At 40.5% G+C, this 23,284-nt stretch overlaps 3 protein-coding genes across 14 annotated transcripts in view; 2 read left to right on the top strand and 1 right to left on the bottom strand.

Moving 5' to 3' along the window:
- Positions 1–1,007: 1,007 nt before the first annotated feature.
- LOC108274824 (interferon-inducible GTPase 5) lies at positions 1,008–10,932 on the bottom strand. Its single transcript, XM_017485241.3, has 2 exons — positions 10,602–10,932; positions 1,008–5,753 (listed from the first exon to the last, which is right to left on the bottom strand). Exon 2 carries the CDS (start codon positions 5,708–5,710, stop codon positions 4,559–4,561), a length of 1,152 nt encoding a protein of 383 aa, XP_017340730.1. The 5' UTR covers positions 5,711–5,753; positions 10,602–10,932; the 3' UTR covers positions 1,008–4,558.
- A 3,415-nt stretch (positions 10,933–14,347) lies between these two features.
- gstr (glutathione S-transferase rho) lies at positions 14,348–18,660 on the top strand. The gene is made up of 6 exons (XM_017485296.3): positions 14,348–14,659; positions 14,755–14,820; positions 16,835–16,940; positions 17,709–17,827; positions 17,930–18,018; positions 18,204–18,660. The coding sequence occupies exons 1-6, from the start codon at positions 14,492–14,494 to the stop codon at positions 18,334–18,336; spliced, it is 681 nt and encodes a 226-aa protein (XP_017340785.1). The 5' UTR covers positions 14,348–14,491; the 3' UTR covers positions 18,337–18,660.
- A 2,246-nt stretch (positions 18,661–20,906) lies between these two features.
- Positions 20,907–23,284, top strand: part of LOC108274785 (A kinase (PRKA) anchor protein 9) — a 90,992-nt gene continuing 88,614 nt past the window's right edge. For all 12 annotated transcript variants that reach the window (XR_008397896.1, XM_053686023.1, XM_053686026.1 and 9 more), the window contains exon 1: positions 20,907–21,163. Coding sequence is in view for 11 of the 12 variants with exons in the window: in XM_053686023.1 (XP_053541998.1) it covers positions 21,116–21,163 (48 nt within the window). In the remaining variant the exon portion in view is untranslated. The remainder of the gene's footprint in view (positions 21,164–23,284) is intronic.

Consider the following 23,284-nt stretch of genomic DNA (forward strand, 5'->3'; position numbering starts at 1 on the left):
GTCACGCCAAGAATGAGCAAATTCTGTGAGAACAGGGGCACCACATGAAGGTGTTTCTATGGGCACACTAATATAGGAGAGTCCATATGCTAGCGGCCACCTGCTATTTGCGTAGACAGTGGTCTTGAGGCAATCACTACATCTGAAAGAATAGAAAACTGCCGTATGAGACACCACACTTTCCTAGGTGAGCACTGCATCCGGCCTACAGTTAGGGTTAACCCGAACCCTCAACTCACCACACCCCCAAGATCATCATACAGTAGTCTTCATGATTACAGCAGAAGTTTTTTAGCTCAGATTATGTACTGAAGTTACTTTGGCATAAACTGTAAGTAGGCAGTAAGTGGCAGAAATTTTTCAAGTGGGACTATGCAGGACAACAGAGAAATAACTGCAAATGTATTTCTTTCTGAAACACTCTAACTAGCCTGTCTGGAACCAATAAAAATACTAGGTCAAAGACATTGAGATCACGTTTATCTCCCCCATTCTGATGTCTGTTGCACATTATATGTCTTGTGGGGTTTTACCTGTATGCAGTGGTTAGTACCTACCAAAAGTGGTCCAACGAAGGGCAAACGGTGAACCGATGACAGAGTCATGGGCACCCAAGGCTCATTGATGCTCCTGTGGAGCGAAGGCTAGCCTGTCTGCTCTGATCCCACAGAAGAGCTACTGTAGCCCAAACTGATGAAAAAGTTCATGCTGGCTCTGATAGAAAGGACACCTTTTACATCATGTGGAGGCCGGGTACACCTGATGCATGAGCGGCCTTGTCTGACGGCGGCCTTGTCTGATGAATCAGATTTTCTTTTACATCATGTGGAGGCTGCTTGCATGTGCGTCACTTACCTGGGGAAGATGGCACCAGGATGCACTATGGGAAGAAGGCAAACCTGCAACGGCAGAGTGATGCTGTGGGTAATAACAGCACCATGAAATTCATGTGTAATTAGTAACCATAATTTATAGTTTGCAGTGATGACTACAAGTTAAATCTTTGGGACAAAACATTTGAACACTTTATTGTAGCACAATCACATCCAAAATATACTCACATAAACAATACAATCATTGAAGCACTTTAGCAGCATTATTTAGAAGGTAACAATGAATTCACAACCTTTTGCACATTATGGATTGAAGCTATGAAACTACAATTTGCATGGTTATCATGTGACACGTGTAAGTATAATTAATAATTATGGCAACTGGTTAGTACATTGAGGCTTACAGCACCTCAGGCGCATGGTACATAACTGCCTGGATCAGCTGCAGTTTGCATACCAGGCTGATATTGATGTGAAGGATGCCATCATCTACCTGCTTCAAAGACCTTACACACACCTGGAGAGGCCACAAAGTACTGTGAGGATCATGTTTTCACTAGTGTTTTTGACACGGTTCAGCCACTGCCGCTAGCTGAGAAGCTTTCTGTGATGCAGGTGGACCATGACCTTGTGGCCTGGATTACAGACTACCTCACTGACAGGCTGCAGTACATCAGGCTGTAGGGCTGCTTGTCAGACGTGGTGACTAGCAACATTGGAGCACCACAGGGATATGTACTGTCTCCATTCTTGTTCACCCTCTACACCTCTGACTTCTGCTTCAATTCAGGAACGTGCCACTTCCAGAAGTTTTTGGGTGACTCCTGTATTGTTGGCTGTATCGCTGATGATACGGAGGAGGAGTACAGAGACCTTATCAAAAACTTTATAAGATGGTGTGACAACTCTCTAGCTCTCTAACTCTCCAGCTCAACATCAGGAAAACCAAGGAGCTGGTGGTGGACATCCGGCGCAGCCAGCACCCCTCCCCCCATCACTATAAGGGGGGAGGGAGTGGAAATAGTGGACACCTACAAGTCCCTAGGGGTGCAACTCAATAACAGACTGTATTGGTCAGACAACACTGGGGTCCTCTATAAGAAAGGACACAGCAGGATGTTCTTTCTGAGGAGGCTCAGGTCCTTTAATATGTGCTCTAGGCTGCTACAGATTTTTTACCAGTCTGTGGTGGCCAGTGTTATTTTCCTTGCTGTGGTGTGCTGGGGAGGTGGCATTGGGACTTGTGGTGCCAATAGACCAAACAAGTTGGTGTGGAAGGCCACCTCTGTGGTAGGGATGGAACTTGACAGAGTAGAGGAAGTGATTGAGAAGAGGACGAAAAGGAAGCTGAACGCTATCATGGACAGTCCTTTTCATCCTCTCTATGCTGAGCTGAGGAAGCTCAGGAGCACATTCAGCCACAGATTCATCCAGCCACATGCCTCAAAATGTCTGGGGGCTCTTTCATGCCATCAGCCATCAGACTCCACAATGCAACAATACCCAGTGCCTCCTACTCCACTGATTGAGTCTCAAAAAAACATACACTCAACAGTTAATTGCCATTTCCCAGATCGTGCACATGTATATAAACACTGAGGATATTGCACATGTACATACAGTTGCATTCCAAAATTAATCAATCCCCACTGCAAATCAGGTTTATTGTCAAAATGTTCAGACTTTCAGCTGTTTGCGATGAACAAATCAAACAAAAGCAATTGAAATAGTTCAACACATGGAATACTTCAAGTGGTTTCCCCAAATTCAATGGAAAATGCAACTTATAAGGATTTCTCCGGTTTCAAAATTATTCACCCCCTTCATGGCGAGCATCTTTAGTATTTAGTAGAGCTCCTTTTGCTGTTATGACCTGCTGCAAACGACATGCAGAGCTTCTGCAGCGTTCCTGAGGAATCTTCTCCCGTTCCTGATGAGCACTGGCCTCCAGTTCAGTAATATTCTTGGGTTTGTGTGCTGCAACAGCCTTCTTCAAATCCCACCAGAGATTTTATATGGGGTTCCAGTCAGGTGACTGTGACGGCCCTGTAGAATCTTCCAGGACTTCTGCAACCAAGCCTTGGTGGAATTTGAGGTATGTTTGGGATCGTTGTCCTGTTGGAAGGTCCGATGACGCCCAAGGTTCAGCTTCCTCACAGACGGCGTGATGTTTTCTCCTAGGGATTCCTGATACTTCAGTGAATCCATCTCACCTTCCACATGCTGCAGGTTTCCAGTGCCAGAGGAGGCAAAGCAGCTGAAAATCTGTACATTTTGACAATAAATCTGATTTGCAATGGGGGTTGAATAATTTTGATTGCAACTGCATACAAATACAGCTCTCACATACGTACACACACAGATCTGTTTTATTGTTTCTATTATTTCTATTGTATAGGTATTTATGGAAATTATTTTCTTTCTTCCTTTTTTTCTTTGCTGTCACTCATCCTTCTTGTGCTGCTGTGTCAATTTGAATCAATAAAGGTTCATTTTATTGCATTTTACTCATGATATCAAACACTGGATGCATTCTAACTTTATAAAACTGAATCTTAGTAAAGCTAACCCTAACCCTAAGTCTTTTTATATCCTTCACCTGATGTGTACGCATCCAGAGATGTTCTGGGAGGTCTTTGAAGCTCATGCTGCTGCTGCCATTGTGTGAATATGGACAAAGTAAACAACTGTTTATATTCAAGCTATTAGTCCATTGCTGTGATTCCACACAGGTGTTGGGAAAGTAAGTGACTGTGACCCTGAAGGCAACTGGTGATTCCTGAGATTGTTTAAGGGATTTTATAGTAAAGGGGCTGTATACTGATCAAATGTAGCTCTTTCCGTTTAAATAATGTTAGGAATTCTTCATTGTTGTGTGTTGTGTGTAGAAAAAAGCAAGGAAAATTTTACATTTATTCGCCTTATAGGCCAACTACTTGTGGAAAGAGTTAAAGGGGGTATGTATTAATTTTCTATGCACTGCACATCTACAAAACTGCACATCAAGGTAACATTCTTAGTGAGCAGTTGCCTAAAATGGATATGTTAAACTAGCTAACGGTGCTACAATGTTCTCTATGCTGTAAACATAAAACATTATGTCTTGAACATGCCCACAAGCATCAAGAGACTCGTGTGCCTTCGATTTCTCTCTAGTACAAACAGAGCTGAGATGAGATGCATACATGTGTCTGGTTACTGCAGGCTTGATCACCACTTAACATCATTTACATTTACTGACAAGACACCACATCATAAGGACCTTCTAGATCAGTGATCACCAACCCTGGTCCTGGAGATCTACTTTAGCTCCAACCATAATGGTGCCCACCTGACCGCTAATCATCGCCTTAAGAAGTTCCTGATCAGTTAAAACAGGTGTGTTAGATTCAGCTTGGACATGAAACCTCAGGAAGGTAGATCTCCAGGAGCAGGGTTGGTGACCACTGTTCTAGAGTTACACTATTTGAATGTGTTCATTTAGCTGAATAGCACTTAGTGCTAATCCATAATAAAACATTGAGAATATTTTAGCTAATGTCCTAAATAAAACTCTTGATAGATTCTTCAGTGATTATAACCAAGTATTGTCATATAGCTTTTTACAAAAAACACAAAAAGGGTTTAGTTTGTGAGCCAAACGTTCTGCTTCTGATTCAATTTGAAACACGGTCATTCCATTTTTTTATTACTTCGTTTTTTACTTCCATGTCAGCGCTCCATTGTCACTGTAACCCCGCCTCTTTCAGCACCATCAGTGCTGCATTTTCAAGCTCTTTCACGCCATTCTTCAAAAGCATTAATGTACAAACAAAAGATATCCCCGCTGCTGTAGCACTTCCTACACCAGGCACCAAGCTGCATAGATACTCCAGCGCTGCTCCTCCGGCTAAAGCAGACAGCGACAGTCTCGCGGTGGATTTCGTCGTCAAAGCCAATACAAGAGGTGATTTTATGAAAGATTCCAACTGGGGCTTATTAATTCGTTCTGAGAGTTTTTTAAGTGATTTATCATCAAGGCCAAAGGAGTAGTAGCACCTTGTAAAGAAAGCCACTAAAATGCTCGCATCACATGCCACTGAGAGACCAGGTACTGGAGCTGCTGCAATGACTCCTGAGCAAAGGGCTGCAGCCCATGCTGCTTTCTCAAACATTTTCACCTTTTTCTTTAGCATAGCCACGGAGGTGATGGGCACTGACTGCAGCAGAGCAGACTGTTTATGCTGTGGGAGATCTGACATCAGAGTTTCAATGAGCTTTTCAAAATCAAACGCTTTAATATCCTCTGAGGAAATAAGGAAAACATTTGGATTTTCAATTTGCTTCAAGTTTTCCAGGCAGTTGCTTCTGATTCGTGAGAGTGTTTCTTCCTTGTTAAAGCTCTTTTTTGTTTCTTCTGCTCGAATATCATTGTCTATCTTAGATCTCACAAAATAAAATAGCTTTTTTCTTTTTCTGATCTCTTGGGCCAACATGATGTCATTCTCTTTGAATCTCTCGGATGAGACAATGATGAAGAAGTCGTACCTGTTGAACTGCATTTCTTTAAGGTATTTCCGAGCCTTAAACTTTGGAGTTCCAATTCCAGGTAGGTCCCAAAGCATCACGTTGGGCATTGTGGGATGTTCGTAAGGTGTTGGTTCTGTTGTGGTTTCAGTAACTCCAGTTTTAGCTGCACCTTCTTCATCATTGTCCAGCTCTCTGATTGCGTTGATAAAAGATGACTTTCCTGTGCCTGATTCTCCAGTTACAGCGATGTGAAGTGAGATATTAAATAACTGGTCGATTTGCTTTCGTGCTTTTTTGGTTGCTTTTTTTAAAGTGGACTCTCCTGAGGCCTGTAGTGCTGCGTTTTTTTCAGGATCTTCACTGGCCATTGTGTACAGATGTTAGGTCAGGATAGGATCTTGCAGCTGCGTTCTGTAGAAGAAAAAAAGTTTAAATGAACCATGAAAATGTATTTAATGAAAGACTGGCCAGCTACTACTTTGTGGTAATTCCACAGCTTATTTTACAAGCTATAAATATTTTTTCCATTGCATTGTTCATAGCGTGCACACAACTGTTAGACGGGCATAGACTTCTGAGTATCCAGATAATTAAAAGCTATATCCACTAGGGGGCAGAAAAGGGCTGAAATGTCAGATTTTGCATGTTAATAATGAACATGGCGACTGTCACAAAGCGAACCTTAGGGACCCGCTTTGAGCAGCGTGAGGGTTTTTGTTTGTGAAAAGAAAAGGATGGCTCTACCCACAATAGCACTGTCATGCAAGGTGTCATTTATTTACAGCCGAAAGGTATATACAGAAGTCCATGAGTGATGTTGTGAAAAATATATACAGTGTAACAAAAAGCAATACCAAAGTGACAAAGAAACAAACAAACAAAAAACTCCAAGATTGGAATATATATATATATATATATATATATATATATATATATATATATATATATATATATATATATATATATATATATAACACAAAGGGTATCTTCAATATACTCCCTTTGGAAAAGGTTTGGTCACGGCACCGCAGTTGTACGCTCACATCGTCTTGGTAAAGTAGTCCCATTTGTGAGCCTGGCCTCCCTCTTTCTAGGCCAGGCTCCACCCCCTCTGAGGAGGTACCAACATCAGGTAAGCAAAACTCTAAACATTTCAATAGACTTAAAGTAAAGTACACTGAAATCCTTTCTCTGGCTTAAACACATGACACCACACAATAACACAAAGGACTGTCATTTTCCCCCTCTTTATTGGTCCAGTCATTCCCCCAACATCTAACAAATGGTTTCGTTGGACTTGGCGTACAGTGCACCGGAGCAACACCAACAGTGGCGCTATATTCGGGCGCTGCTCAATAGATTGGTTTGGCCGGCGCAGCCCGGAAGTCCGACTCTGCCAGGACAGGACAAACCATCACATCATAAAACGTAACATATAAATGACATGAAGTGTGTGTGTGCATTTTGTATGATCGGGATATAGAACTGCAGGAAGGGGAATGTAGAGTGTGGAACTGCCCATGGGCTATCGGCTGCGTGTGCATTCACTCCACCAGAGCTAAACGGAGGGGAAGAGAGTTCAGCGTGGTATGCATGTGTGTGTGGTACTGTAAGTGTGTGCTGGTGTGTGTGGTGCTGTAAGTGTGTGTGTGTGTGTGTGTGTGTGTGTGTGGTACTGTAAGTGTATGTGGGTGTGTGTGGTGCTGTAAGTGTGTGTGGTGTCTCCTTCATCACAGCGTCAGTGGATTTGTCTCTGTGAAGTGACATAGAGAAATAGTACAGATATGTGTAACTGTGAACAAACTCTGCTAGCTACTCTCCAGAACACTCCACCATTGTTTTGTGTGTTACAGTGTTTACATGGACCACAAAAATCCACTATTAACCCGATTAAGACAAAACTCTGATTAAGAAACTAGCATGTAAACAGCAATTTTTAATTACCTTAATCTGATTAAGGTCATATTCAAAGTAAACCCAAATCGAATTAAGACGTGGAGTACTCCTGTTTTAGTCGCATTATGGACGTGTATTACAGACATGTACACACCTTAACCACAGTATTAACGTCGTGTGTGTTTTCACCACATTTTGTGACAGGACACGATCACACACGGCAGTGTTCAACCGTTTTACGGCAAACAAGAGAGCATGGCTGCGTCCCAAACCGCGTACTTCCCTACTATAGGCCTGTAGTGGGTAAAAATACATGTATCTCGGCTACTATATAGACGGTAAGTGCGTGGTTTGGGACGCACCCACGGCTTCAAGCAGTCGTCTGTTTGCACGCACAGCATGACTAACAGATAAACTGCACTACATGGGGACACAGCAATCATTTCTGAGTGTATGCTTGTGTAGTTAAAAACAAGAATAATACAACAGATCTTGTGTTATTTTCACTGGTCATTGTATGTCAAGGTTTGTTTTTGTTTTTTTACAGTTTGGACACTGTACAAATAATCTACTACTTTTTACACCACAGCACTGTATAATTCTGAATTCAGATATGGTGGGAAATGCAGCTGCAAATCATGAGATCAGAGACAAACATCTGGAATGAAAAAAGTCGTTATGGAAACTGACACATGGTTATCTCCGCCTCAGACCAACAGGAAGTAAACGTTTGTTTAAGAGGCTAAATGCTTGGTAAATGCAGTGGTATGTAAAATAAAGTAAAACATTTATACAGGGTCGCAGAGAGCCTGGAGCCTATCACACGAAACTCAGGGCAAGTGCTAACCACTAAGCCACCGTGCCCTTCATAAACCAAACCGAACTAAGATAAAGTAAAATCAATGTTTTGTGTGTTAGAAGAAAATAATCATCTGTAGGTTTCTGCTTCCTCCAGGATCTGAGTGTGATGTAACCCAGTGACAGAACTGGCCTTGTCTATGAGATTATTCAGCCACAACACCACGCTGTAGAACACTCCACACACTACACAAGACTGGTAGAACGTGTGGAACTTCTCCACAGTGAGGAATGTGACATGGCAAAGCACTGATCCTACTCCGGTTACGAACAGTCAGGCAGCGTTGTGTAAGTAATACACACTGTGTGTGTGTGTGTGTGTGTGTGTGTGTGTGTGTGTGTGTTACAGCAGAATACAGACTGAAGGGGTGTGATGAAGTGCTGTTACTGTTACTACCGCAAAGTTGATTATTTTCCTATCACCGCATGTTTTATTCCTCTTATACCTCAGCAATTTACCAACAATTACAATTTTTATTTATTAAAGTACAACATGTCATACTTTATCTGTTTATATTCACATTTAACACTGTTCAAGCAACAAATCAGTTCCTGTCTCACTCACATTATAGCAGCTATAAACACTCGTTCCCTCTCTCTATTCTCTCTATTCCCTCTCTATTCTCTCTATTCCCTCTCTCTATTCCCTCTCTATTCTCTCTATTCCCTCTCTCTATTCTCTCACTTTATTCCCTCTCTCTATTCCCTCTCTATTCTCTCTCTCTATTCTCTCACTTTATTCCCCCTCTCTCTTCTCTCTCTATTCTCTCTATTCCCTCTCTCTGTTCCCTCTCTCTTCTCTCTTTATTCTCTCTCTCTATTCCCTCACTTTATTCCCTCTCTTTATTCTCTCTCTCTATTCTCTCTTTATTCTCTCTCTTCACATTAATAAGACAAAAAAACAAAAAACCTCACAGTGTGTGTTCGTGAGAAACCGTAGAGAAGTGTAAACTCTGTCCTGAGGATGTGGGAAACGTAAAGTCGCAGCTTCACCTCTGACTGTTACACAGCACTGACACTGGAGACTCCTTACATACATTTTACATAAACATCTCCTTACAGAAAACTTTTCAGTGATTATACATTTTTCTGTGTTAAATAACAACACTTTCTAAACCGGTTTCATTTTATTGTGCTCTTGTCCAGTGAGACAGTAATAATCTGAATAGACTGCTGTAATCACACAGTCTGAACCCGGTTTAAAACAGCAGACGTAAACGTTTTGGAGTGCTGTTTTCAGAGGGAAAAGGAGCCGTGTGGAAACTGTTGTATGATTGTCCACGATTCCAAGATTTCCAAAGAGAACTGACTGTGCTGCTGTTTTCTGTTTTAAGTATTTTCATTTCCTGTTTGACCAGAGTTTGTATCAGTGCAGGTGGCATAGCCTGCAAGAAGGGTCATGTTTTTAAAATACTGTAAATGAAAATGGTGAAAATATCTAAAGAGTCGTGGGTCAGACAGTGTGCCTGAACAGCATGTTGTTTTCTCTTTTCATTGCGAACAGGAAACATTTGGGAAAAGACTGAAACACGATTAAATAAGAATTCAACACTACGCAAAATACAAAAACGTTCAGTGTGCAGTGTGAGTCCAGATCCATGAGCAATGCTGGAGCTGTTTTCATTCTCCATGTGTTTTTGTTTGTTTTGCATGTTCCATTATTTTAGTTTTGGTCTTGTCTCCGCCCGTCATGCCATTGACTTGTTCCCCGTTTGTGTTTACCTGTTCTGAGTTTAGCCCCTAATAAGTTTGTCTGAGCATCGTTTTCATTCAATTTAATATTATTTGTATAGAGTGTTTAACAATGAACATCATCACAAAGCACCTTTACAGAAATATATAAATTCTGGATATACATTTTACATTTAAAACTTTATACCTTTTATTTATTTTCTTGTTTCCTGTTTGCATGTTTTTGTTTATTGCCTCTTGCCTGTTGATCCTAATTTATTACTGCCTTTCTGTGTACTAAAATCACACATCAGTGTGATGTGTGTTAATAATGAGACGATTGTTTTGGCTTGTCCACAGTAACATATATCCTGTGTTCACACACACACTGGCATCCTGCATGCTGCAACTATATCAATCCCATAATGCAACATCTCTGTCTTTATCTCTCTGACCCTTTAGAGCAGTGGTCATCAACCCTCTTCCTGGAGATCTACCTTCCTTCAGGCTTCATCTCCAAACAAGATAAAACACACCTGTTTTAGTTGATCAAGAACTTCTTAAGGCGATAATTAGATGGTCAGATGAACACCATTACGGTTGGAGCTAAAGTCTTTATGAAGGTAGATCTCCAGGAACAGGCTTGGTGACCACAGTTTTAAGAACATTACAGAGAGTGGTTTTAATGTTAATCCCAAAATATTTAAGTGTCACACAACAGAAACACCCATGTCCAAGTGATAAAACTGAGTCAATCTTCACTACCACCTGTGTTTATATAGTCTTCTATAATATGTCATATACAAAGACAGGACAGTTTAAACGAGTCCTCACCGTGGTGTGTGTTCCTACTGCTGCTGTTTGTTGATCTTCGGCTCGTTCTGGAACAATGTGGAGTCTGAAAGCCATCTGGAACATTCTCTACTGTGTTGTGAGGCGAGTCAGCACACTGATGTTAGGTGGGGACTTTACACCGGGCATGTCACACCTCTACACGTATGGGTGTTTTCACTCTTCCAACACACAGCTTCCACCCCATCACAGCACTGGTATTTCTCCGTGTTAAAGGAAACTGCACTATGCTAATTTTTATTAACCCTATACACACCTAGATAGATTTCTCCATTTGACACTAGAGACTCCTTCCATAAAAATTGAAAAAACATTTCACAGAAAATATCAACATATCAACAATAACACATTAATTAATCGGTTTATGTGGAGCGTGCGCTGTACACGTCCCTGTGAACGAGCCGTTACTATAGAAACCATAACGTATCAGAACAAGCACATTAATATAAACCTGCGCTACAGTCAGAGCTGCTGTTATAAAGAACTAATCAACACTTTCTGACCCAATCACAATCCAGAACTCATGAATAATTAGCAGACTGCATCAGCCATTAATATAATGAGAGTTCACACTACTCAGTTCTGCATAGCAAGTATGAACCGGTCATGCCAGCTAACCTGTTAAACAGGGTTAAAGATAATAATAGCCACCAGTAGGTTTCTTATTCAACACAGACTTCATCATCTACAGGCTTCCCAAGTTTAGTTGTGATTATTAACCCTTTTGTGCTAGTATGTTTCTTAATTTTCCTCTTCTTCCTCCACATAGGAGTCTATGGCAGTCCATAGAATACTTTGTATGAAATTTTTGAAATACTTTTTATGAAATTAGGTACAGTGATATAGGATAGTCTCAGCTAAATTCACAGCAATTATGGTGTACCCCACTCAAGCCCTCTAGTGCCATCAACAGGGCAAATTTGTACAATAATTATTCTGCAACACAATGTCGTAGAAATGAGATTCCACTCTCCTCTGATTCTTTGAGTAAATCCGAGTTCAATGGACACCATATGATCATTTCCTCTAACCGTAGAAGATAAATGATTTATAATCGCACTATCCGGGGTCACCCAGATGAGGACGGGTTCCCTTTTGAGTCTGGTTCCTCTCACGGTTTCTTCCTCATATCGTCTCAGGGAGTTTCTCCTCACCACCATCACCTCCGGATTGCTCATTAGGATAATTTTATACATGTAAACTTCATATCCGGATTTCTGTAAAGCTTCTTTGTGATAATGTCCAATGTTAAAACTGCGATATTAAATGTAAAAAAATTAATTGAATGGAATTCTGCCATATTACATTTTTCAACCATTTTGAATATTTTTTTGCTTCTACTCCAATCATCCAATCATCCAATCACGTCCAATCATCACCATATTTGGCATGCAGCACCATGAGACCAGCCTGGAAAAAAAGTTGTTTATCTGATTTTTTATATACAGGATGTCCATACAGCGCAAACGAATTTGATGGCAAAGTTCCCAAACAGGAAGTGAAGGTGTATCACCTCAGCAACAAGGTAAATAAAAATTCTGTGCATAAATGTCTGTATATATTGATATACCTTAGCGCCATCTGGCAGTAAGGAAGTGTACTGCCCTCTCTCTCTCTCGGAAAAATCAAACAGGTGTCACATCTCGTGACGGAACGGAAGATAAGGCGGATGCAATCGCAGTTCGAACGAGAGTTTTATTTAAAGAAAGACAGGAAGACAAATCCAAATCGTAATCCAAAACGTAATCCAAAACATGCAAGGTCAGACGATCGGCAAACAGGCATTAACTTGGGCAAGGCAGAGATCAAGGTCGTGGTACGGAAAACAGGGTCGATAAACAAAACATGAAACGTGGCATACAGCGAGGGACTGGTAGCGGAGAAACCAGTAAACTAAACTGACTCTGACTCTGACTATGACTCTGACTATGACTCTGACTATGACTCTGACTCTGACTATGACTCTGACTATGACTCTGACTATGACTCTGACTCTGACTCTGACTCTGACTATGACTCTGACTCTGACTCTGACTATGACTCTGACTATGACTCTGACTATGACTCTGACTATGACTCTGACTCTGACTATGACTCTGACTATGACTCTGACTATGGAACACATTAAACACATCTACTCTATTCTGGTCTAATATTCGGCATTGAGTGTTGCGAGGCATGCGGTATATATACTGACATGATTACCCTCGCAACTGCTAACAGCTGAGGGTAATCCGGACACACGTGACATGACAACCAATGACAGGACGGGGAGGAGACATGACATAAACAATAACAAAATCACATGTTGAAATGTCACTGCTGTCAACATTGGAAAAGCAGGTGCTCGTGCATTCGCACTTAGAGCACGCCGCTTCAAGGGGGAATCATGACAACAGGAAGAAAAGACTAGAGGAAGGCGTGTCTCTGGACGGAAATAATAGAGAACATCCAACTAAGGCAGTATTTAGAAAATGGTGGGAACATGGAAGAGGAAATATAAAAAGTATAGGATGGGTAGCAGAGGAAATGGTGAAATCTATGAAATAGATAAAATATTCATACAGTCCCAATGTCTGCAATCCACCCCTTGGATGTTTGTAATGCCTATAGTAGACCTTAATTAGTAGAAGAAGTAAAGAAACAGAATAATGACCCAATAAAAGTATGAGTTCATCAATATATTCACCAGACATACTATGATGTGACACAAATTTATACAGATGGTTCAAAGGATCCAGAAACTAATAAAACAGGAATAGCAGTATTTGTACCACAACATGAAATAGTTATCACGAAAAGAACCCCAGATATTTTATCTGTACTTACAGCAGAGCCGGTAGATGTTGTTATGACCCTCCAGTGGGTAGAGGAAAAACAAATAAAGAAAGCAGTAATATGCTCAGATTCATTGGCAGAATTAAAGAGCATTCAGTACGGCCAATCAAAGTGTAGACAAGATCTTATTCTTCAAATAATGCAGACCATATGTAGATTTAAAGATCAGGGCACTGCTGTTTCATTTATCTGCATCCCAGCTTATGTTGGAGTAGAAGGAAATGAGGTCGCAATTAAGAATGCTAAGAGTGCATTGAAGATGAATAATATAAGAATTGACATAAAAATCAGCAAAACTGAAGCAAAGACAATTATTAGAAAAGCTCTAATAGAAGCATGGCAAAACCAGTGGGATATGGAGGAGATTCAAATGGATATAAAATTCAAAGGGAATTAGGAATACCAAATAATGATACTGGATTTAGAAGAAGAGAAGAAGCCATAATAACAAGACTCAGAATAGGACATACAGCATTGAGTGGAAATCTGCATAAAATAAAAAAAAAAGAAAACATCCTAATGGATTATGTAGGCACTGTGGAATGAATGAAAATGTTAAACATGTTTTATTGCAGTGTTCAGCATACATCAGAGAACAGAAGGAGAAAAGATTAAGACTTTAGAACATCTACTGAGTAAACAACAAGGGGATAAAAATATTAGAATAGCTTTGATAAGATTTCTAAAAGAAACGGGAAATTATACAAGAATATAGGATGTTTAATAGGATGTTTAAAAACCTTAAATAAAAAAGTTTTTTTGGTTTGTTTCCCCCCGTTTTTGACGCATCGCACTCCAGTGCAGTAGGTGGCGGTAATGCACCAAGAGCTGGTTGCCAAACGCTAATAAACATTACAAGAAGAAGAGGGAGAGGAAGAGAAGAAGAAGAAGAAGAAGAAGTAGTAGTAGTAGTAGTAGTAGTAGTAGTAGTAGGAGGAGGAGGCGTGGTTTGTGCTTCACACAGAGAAGCCCAAAGTACAGAGTTGTAGTCAGAAAGATATTTCTCCGTGTTTTATACAGACTCTGTTATAAACATGGCTGAAGACATGATGTTGTACTGGGGCTCGGGATCTCCTCCATGCTGGAGAGTTCAGATCGCTCTGGAGGAGAAGAACCTGCAGGGATATCAGCACAAACTTCTCTCTTTCGATAAGAAAGAGCACAAGTGTGAGGAGGTGATGAAGCTGAACCCGAGAGGACAGGTGCATATTACACCGACCAGAAGTTTCTCACTGCATCCGGAGGTCCTCGTTTATAACTCATAAACTACTGCTTATTTGTTTGTTTGTTTGTTTAGCTTCCCACTTTTAAACACGGAGACGTGGTGGTGAATGAGTCCCTGGCGGCCTGCATGTACCTGGAGGTAAGGAGGGGGAGGGGAACAGTGTCCCAGCGCCTTTCAGGGAAAGTGGCCAATGTCTGTCGCCATGTGACGTCACGGACTAATTTACATACAGATGGACGTTTTTCTGAACACAGAGTAGTTATAATCAGAATAGAGAACAAAAGATTATACGTTATTTCTTATAGGAAGAAGTCAACACTACACATCTTGTTTGTCTGTGAATATATAATATTGATATTATGATAAATTCTCAATTTTCTGAAATGTTTTGCACTTGTACAGATTTTAAAACGTTTTAAGTGACTACGTTTACACGGACAGCAGTAATGTAATTATTGACCTTAATCTGAGTAAGATAATATTGTGATTAAGGTGTTTACATGAGTCGCTTTTAGAATACTCCTGTCATGTTCCTGTTTTACATGTTTTAGAACATAATTAGATTAACAGCCCGCGTCATTACGTCACTGCGCCACGCCATCCGACGTCCCTCCAGAATTTCACGTATCAACATACAGTTCGTCTTCGTTATGGGACCGTATACAGTTTTGGATGTTTTTATTTCATTTTTTTTTACGAACGCTTTAAGTGCAGTTAATTATTTGTCATGCTGTACGTGCTAATAGACGACTGCTTGAAGCCGTGGGCTGCGTCCCAAACCACGTACTTACCGTCTATATAGTAGCCGAGATACATGTATTTTACCCACTACAGGCCTATAGTAGGGAAGTACGCGGTTTGGGACGCAGCCGAACTCTCTTGTTCGCCATAAAATGTTGAGCACTGCCGTGTGTGATCGTGTCCTGTCGCAAAATGCGGTGAAAACACATGATGCTAATAGTGTGATTAAGGTGTTTACATGTCTGTAATACACGTCCATAATGCGACTAAAACAGGAGTACTCCACATGTCTTAATTCGATTAGAGCTTAATTCGAGTATGACCTTAATTAGATTAAAGTAAGCAAAAATGGCTGTTTACATGCTAGTTTCTTAATCAAAGTGTGGTCTTAATCTGATTAAGAGTGGATTGGTGACTACGTTTACATGGACAGCAATAATCTAATTATTGACCTTAATCTGAGTAAGGTAATAATGTGATTAAGGTGTGTACATGAGTCGCTTTTAGAATACTCCTGTCATGTTCCCGTTTTACATGTTTTAGAACATAATTAGATTAACAGCCCGCGTCATTACGTCACCGCGCCACGTAGTCCGACGTCCCTCCAGAATTTCACGTATCAACATACAGTTCGTCTTCGTTATGGGACCGTATACAGTTTTGGATGTTTTCATTTAAATTTTTTACGAACGCTTCAAGTGCGGTTAATTATTAGTCATGCTATACGTGCAAATAGACGACTGCTTGAAGCCGTGGGCTGCGTCTCAAATCGCATACTTACCTACTGTATAGTAGCCGAGATGCATGTATTTTTCCCCTCTACCGGCCTATAGTAGGCAAGTATGCAGTTTGGGACACAGCCGAACTCTCTTGTTCGCCGTAAAGCGTAAAACTGCCGTGTGTGATCGTGTCCTGTCGCAAAATGCGGTGAAAATGCTCACACGACGTTCATAATGTGATTAAGGTGTTTACATGTCTGTAATGCACGTCCATAATACGATTAAAACAGGAGTACTCCACACGTCTTAATTCGATTAGAGCTTAATTAGATTATGACCATAATTAGATTAAGGTTGCTGTTTACATGGTAGTTTCTTAATCAAAGTATGGTCTTAATTAGATTAAGAGTGGATTATTGTTGTCCATGTAAACGCAGTCAGTGTTGTCCATGTAAATGCACTGGCTGTTATATAAAATAATGTAAATTAATTTATTTTGGGAAATCATTAGCAAAACTTTATATTATGAAACACTGTGTATCATAGCACTGTATTCAGAACTATATATGATATATTTTTGTTTGTTATTTACGATACGATATTCATATTGCTCAGCCCTAGTATCTATCTAACATAGTAAACAGCCTTTTGTGTGTGTGTGTGTGTGTGTGTGTGTGTGTGTGTGTGTGTAGAACCAGTTTAAGTCTCAGGGTACTCAGCTGATGCCGGATGATATGAAGGAGCAGGCGCTCGTGTTGCAGCGTGTGTTTGAGTCCTGCACACTGCAGCAGAAGATGTGTATGTATACTAATATAATAATAATATATAATATAGCTGTGCTGTTGTTATAATAAATCATTAATTTATAATTAATTGTATAGCATGAAGCTAATTAAATATTTTCCTCACTAAAAATAGCTCCAAGTTCTTTATAAATTGTTCAGTTTTCTGAAAGAAAAGTCCTCTAAGATTTTTTTGCACAATACATCACTGCAGCGTTTTTCTTTAAGAAACATTGCTGAGTGCGTATTTTAATTTGTGGATGAAAGTAAAAGTGCAAAAGTTTTTTTTTTAGCTTGATTTGTCTGATGATGTTTTTGTGCAGCGTTATAAATAAATAAACAGCGTTCAAAAACGTTGTGGTCGATTTTAGAGCAGTTCCTGTTTTGAACACTGGGTGTCGCTGTAAAGTAAAACGGAATCAAACTCCGCTTCGTTTCCCTGCAGAATTCTGCGGTGTTTGTTTTGACTTGAGTGCTAATGTGCAGGTGGAATGACCTCAAAAAACACCTTCATGTTTGGAGCTAACTGTGCTGAGTGCTGTTTACCTCAGAACAGTGAAGTGTATAGTCATTTATAGATTTAATAAGTGAATGTCTGTATGTTGATAGATCAGAAGCTAATACGTTTATATACAGTATAACTCGTTTAAAGGGAAGAAGTGCTTCTGAGCGGCCATGCCGTAAACTTGTTTGCCGTGTTTGAGGTGAAGTTGTACCTGGTAATTCCGGTAAAATCCACTATCGCTTGACCTGTAATGAAGTGTGTGTGATGCTGATTGTGCAGATGAGGGTCTGTTCTACAATCATTATATCCCTGAACCCGAGAGACACGAATCAGCTCTGAAGAGAAACCTAGAGAACCTGAAGACTGAACTCAAACTGTGGGAGGGTTACCTACAGAAGGTACACACACACACACACACACACACACACACACACACTGTGACTCTCTCTCATCTCTCTCTCTCTCTCTCTCTCTCTCTCTCTCTCTCTCTCTCTCTGTAGATGGGTAAAGGATCGTTCCTGGCTGGGAGAAACTTCTCCATGGCTGATGTCATTTTCTTCCCTGTCTTTGCTTTCCTCCCACGGTTTGGGTAAGTGTGTGTGTGTGTGTGTGTGTGTGTGTGTGTGTGTGTGTGTGTGTGGACACTTGATAACAGATATCTCTCACTACTCAGGTGTTGCTGTGTTTAAGACACAGCTGCTCACGTAGGCAGTGTGTGTATGCATTTGTATATTCCTGTATAAAGTACAGTATGATGTTTATTGGCGTGTGCAGGTTGAGTAAGGAGCGCTATCCTAACCTGATGGAGTATTACGAGAGGGTGAAGGAGCGTCCGAGTATTAAATCCACGTGGCCTCCTCACTGGCTGGAGAAGGCTACAGGAGAGGAGACACTCAAAGACCTGTGAGGACACAAGGACACGTGGTCAGGGGATTTGGAACACGGTCGCTCACTAACGCCTGCAGTGATCTCTCTCTCTCTCTCTCTCTCTCTCTCTCTCTTACATATACAACCTGAGTCAAATTTAACCTTCACGTTATCTGTACGATTACATTTTATTCTTTCATTGTAACTCTTCTTTAAAACTGACTGAAAAAATAACTGAATCTTTGATCTGATCTCAAGACATTCAGCACTTTTCATTTTGATTCTCACTATTTTTCTAATTAAATGTATAAAATGTATAACAATGAACATTTCAGCATTAGAACAATAAAAATGAAAAAGGTCATGTTCTGTGTGTCTTCTTTAGCTTTACACCGTATCTGCGAGGCTAATGTAGTGTAATGGAGGATTGTAGCCAGCAGTTTAGCATCATGTACAGTATAAAGGTTTACAGAATAATCAGACTCCATTAAAGTCCAGTCATATGGCCACTTGAGAGAAACCAGAGCTCCTCTGTGAATTCCTAATTTCATTCTCACCTCATTAATATTTAATGATCATTGTACACCATCGATCATCTGTCTGTCTCTCTCTCTCTCTCTCTCTCTCTCTCTCTCTCTCTCTCTCTCTCTCTCTCCCTCCCTCAGAGATCAGATAATTAACCTGCTGTCACTGTGTCATTCACTAATGTGACCAAAGCTGTACATTGTTTTCATATATTTATTCTAATACGATGTTACAGGTATATTTTGGTTGTATTTAGGTGTAAAGTCACAGACTTTTTCCTCAGAAGAAAATTCAACTATATGCCTTTAGCTCAGGAGAAATGAAAGAGAAACTGCAGAATTATTGGTGAAAATTAAACTACTTGAAATGTTTAAGCATTATATGTTGTTGCTGTTGCTGCTATAGAGGTGCCAATATTTCTGCACTTGACTAGTTAACTAACTAACATTAACGTTAATGATTAAATTAAATGGGGAGAAGCTTCCAACCAGGAAGTGCAATTGGAAGCGCCGCCTCCTACATTATATTACATGTTAAGTGTGTGTGTGTGTGTGTGTGTGTGTGTGTATGTGTGTGAGAGAGATCGATCTCTTCTCTGACACCCTACACCTGTGATATTAATAATGAATAAAGTGGAGCTGCAGGACGTAAAGTGTTCAGATGTGAGTTCAGCTGAGCTCAGGTTTGTTTTCAGGTGTGTTACAGTTGGGTTTCAGGACTTCAGGTGTATTATAGTAACAGCAGCATGTCCAAGAGAAGATGGGTCGAATTAAAGATCTGCCAGACCATCAGCTGCTCAGCTCCCACCAGACGCTCACACACACACACTCCACCAAGTAGCACTGCTGCAGGTATGTACATATTAATAACACACACACACAATAACATCATGCAAACTGAAGTCATGAAGCAGAATTAGAAAAGAAAACATTCCGACTGCTGCAAACAATATTAACGAGTAGAAATGTACTGGTTTTAGTGGATGTAGCTGAATTTCTAATGGTTTTATTGGGATAATCATTTGGTTTTGCCCATTTATCATTTATTAAAGAATATAACTTTTTGCAAAAAAGTTTATTTAAAAATAACTTTTTGCACTTAATGTTGTGGAAAATGAGTGAAATAAGTGAGTTCCTGTTGTCACTTACATTATAGGAGCTATAAGTATATAGCAATATAAACAGTCGTTCCCTCACCAGCCTCTCTTTATTCTTTCTATTCTCTCTCTATTTTCTCTCTCTTTATTCTCTCTCTATTTTCTCTCTCTTTATTCTCTATTTTCCCTCTCTTTATTCTCTCTCTTTATTCTCTCTCTTCAAGGTAACAAAACACACGCAGCTTGTCATTGTTTATTACCAAGAAACAGTAAAGAAGTGTAAACTCCTCTGTCCTGAAGATGTGGGGAAACCTAAAGTCACAGCTTCACCTCTGACTGTTACACTGCAGTCACATTTAACTAAAACCACATAAACACATTTCTCCTGACAGAAAACTTCACCACATCAATGATTACAACATTTTAAATCTGTTTATGTGGAGCGTCCGCTGTACGTGTCCCTGTGAACGAGCCGTTACTATAGAAACGATCATGTATTAGAAGGAGCACATTAGTATAAACCTGTACTACTCTCAGAGCTGCTGTTATACAAAATTAATCAACACCTTCCAACCAATCACAATCCAGAATTCAACAGCCCTGTGTGTAATGAATGATAATTATGAATATCCAAATGATGTAAGACTAGAATTGTGAAATGTACCAAGTATACCCCAAACACACCTGAATTATTGGTTGTATAAAATATTTATGGAAAATAAGACATTATTGTTTACACAATCAGTTTGTAAGGAAGTATTGACTTTCTGAGTTATTCTGAAAATTGAAAGGCACTTGATTTGTAATATATGAAAACAAGTTATCCAGTTAGATTTTAACCAATCGCATACACATATTTATTTCAAACTTAAACGTGTTTTTATGCTAATACCTAGCATAACAGCCTCAACACTACACTTGGCTAGTGCTGAACTGTTCCTAGCGCAGCGTGATGACGTCACTGCGCGATGACGTCGGGTACGCGCCGTAAGTTTACGTGGAAAAACATGGCGGCTGCAGTGGCTGCACTAGTTGGCAGTTGTCAACGTACAGCCTGACGATCCCACATGGTTTTAGGGCGTTTTTACCGGAATTGTTTAATGTCACCTGGCCAGATTTAATCGTAGACGTCGGTGCTATTAATCGACGCTTCGCATGAAGTCATTTTATCCCGTGTTTAGGTTCAGAAAGCGCAGATATGGAGGATGAGGAGCGGCGGAGAAAGCTGGAGGCCGGTAAAGCGAAGGTAAGAGCACGTACTTGTTTACGCTCTCATGTTTATCAGCTGTGTTTACAAACATTACAAACATTAAGATGAGATTTGAAGGGCTGGATTTTGTTTGTCTGAATGTTTTGACCGTTAGTACTTGTGGAGCAGGTTTGGCAGTTTTCTGGCCGACCTCACACTGACAGCTCTGTACTTGATATCTCAGCTAGTCAGAGCAGCTGCATACCTGAAATGATTTACATTTCATTTTCCAGTGCTGTAAATGTAAGCACTCTAAAATATCTTCCCTGCAGTCTTGATTGTGGTGTTTAATCTGAGCTCCTCTTAGTAATCCCAGCTGAAGCAGAACCAGAACAAACCCAAACCCAGCTCACGTCCCATCAGCGCTTTCTGCCTGGGAAATCGATTTGATCTCCACTCAGTGCTTTATAAAGTGCATTAGTGTGGGATTACATTACATTACCTTACAGACTGAGTAAATCCACAGGGTGTTGCTCCTCACAGATCAGCACTGTGTCTCAGTTACACAGCTTTCTGTCATGACATTCCCAAATTATTCCCCTGTGGATTAGATCAGAGACAGTCTCCATGCTTTAATTACATATCACATTCCTTCTCTTTCAGGCCGGCTCTTCCTTCCTTCTCTTTCAGGCCAGCTCTTCCTTCCTTCTCTTTCAGGCTGGCTCTTCCTTCCTTCTCTGTCAGGCTGGCTCTTCCTTCCTTCTCTTTCAGGCCGGCTCTTCCTTCCTTCTCTGTCAGGCCGGCTCTTCCTTCCTTCTCTGTCAGGCCGGCTCTTCCTTCCTTCTCTTTCAGGCCGGCTCTTCCTTCCTGGGTCTTCTTCTTGGCCCATGGTTGGCTCAGGTGTGGTTCTCCTCTTTGGCTTCAAGCTATAACCATGTTGTTTTTCCATCCTTGGCCATTTCAGTAGTTTCTTGGGTATCGATTATTAAGTACAATTTATTATCCTATACAGAACACTCCTGGTAAAACTTAATTCTTGTTAAGTTAATGGAGATTTAAAATGTGAAATTCTTTGGGCTTTGGTTTCCGTTAGCTCTTTGCTTCAAGCCTTTGGATTGTTTCTCGGTGCTGTCGGTTCTCTTTAGCGTGGTGTTTGTAATGGTTAGTAAGAGATTAAAGGAGGTCAGAGTGACTCGGTGAGAGCGGGTCAGCTGGCACTAACACGAGGACTGATCGACCACATGGCCTTGCTTTAAAACACTGAACTGTTTATTTTCTTAGGATTTACATTTATTAATAAGTTATAAATGTCTTCTGCTGGCTCACAAACCAGCTCTTCACACCACACACACCGAGTGAACAGTGCTCGGAGCAGAAATGAGCCTGATTTCCCAGTGGCTTTGTCTCGGCTGCAGCACATCCATCGGCCCACTTATTCAGCTGATAACACGAGCGGAACGAGGCGGATCGTTAAAATAGAGCAGCCTTTCACTGATACGGGCTAAAAAATAAAACTCCATCAAGCCTGTAGGGAACTGAGTTCTGGATCAGTCTATTTAATGCCCTAAAGGAGGAATTAATGAGGTGACACCTGCAGTGTAGAGTCATTGCTAATTAGCACACTACATGTCCAGTAAGGGTGCATTTACTATTCAGCACCCTATTCCCTATTTAAGTACACTGTGTAGGATTTGAAATAATAAGGCAGATAAATCTGTATTTTTACTTCTTCAGCTTGACTTCACAAAATGTTGCCTGTAGTTAGTAAATATAAGCGTTTAGTCATTATAGTAGTTTAGTGACCGTAGTTTGATTAGCTCTTGATAATAAACCAGGTTTAGTTCCAAGATAGCAACAGATTAGTACGTTGCGACGATGGCGTACGATAGAGTTCATCAGCCAATCATACGCTGGGAGTTAAGCCCCGCCCGTTTCTGACTCGGGCGCATTCTGTTCCAGTGTGGTGTTGATGTGTTTGACTGCGTAAAGGTTGTTGAATTTAAAGAGTGTTTATTTCTAAGTTTATTTCGGTTTAAAAGCAGCAGTTGGTCAGACTGGAGAAATAAATCCAGTACGTCACAGCATGCTTCATGTAAAGTTAATAATATTAAGGTTTTACACATTTGCACTATTTTCTAGACATTACTCATGATTTCTGTTAACAGTTGGTCAGTGAGG

The sequence above is a fragment of the Ictalurus punctatus genome, chromosome 14 (genome assembly GCF_001660625.3).
Source record: "Ictalurus punctatus breed USDA103 chromosome 14, Coco_2.0, whole genome shotgun sequence".
Taxonomy (NCBI): domain Eukaryota; kingdom Metazoa; phylum Chordata; class Actinopteri; order Siluriformes; family Ictaluridae; genus Ictalurus; species Ictalurus punctatus.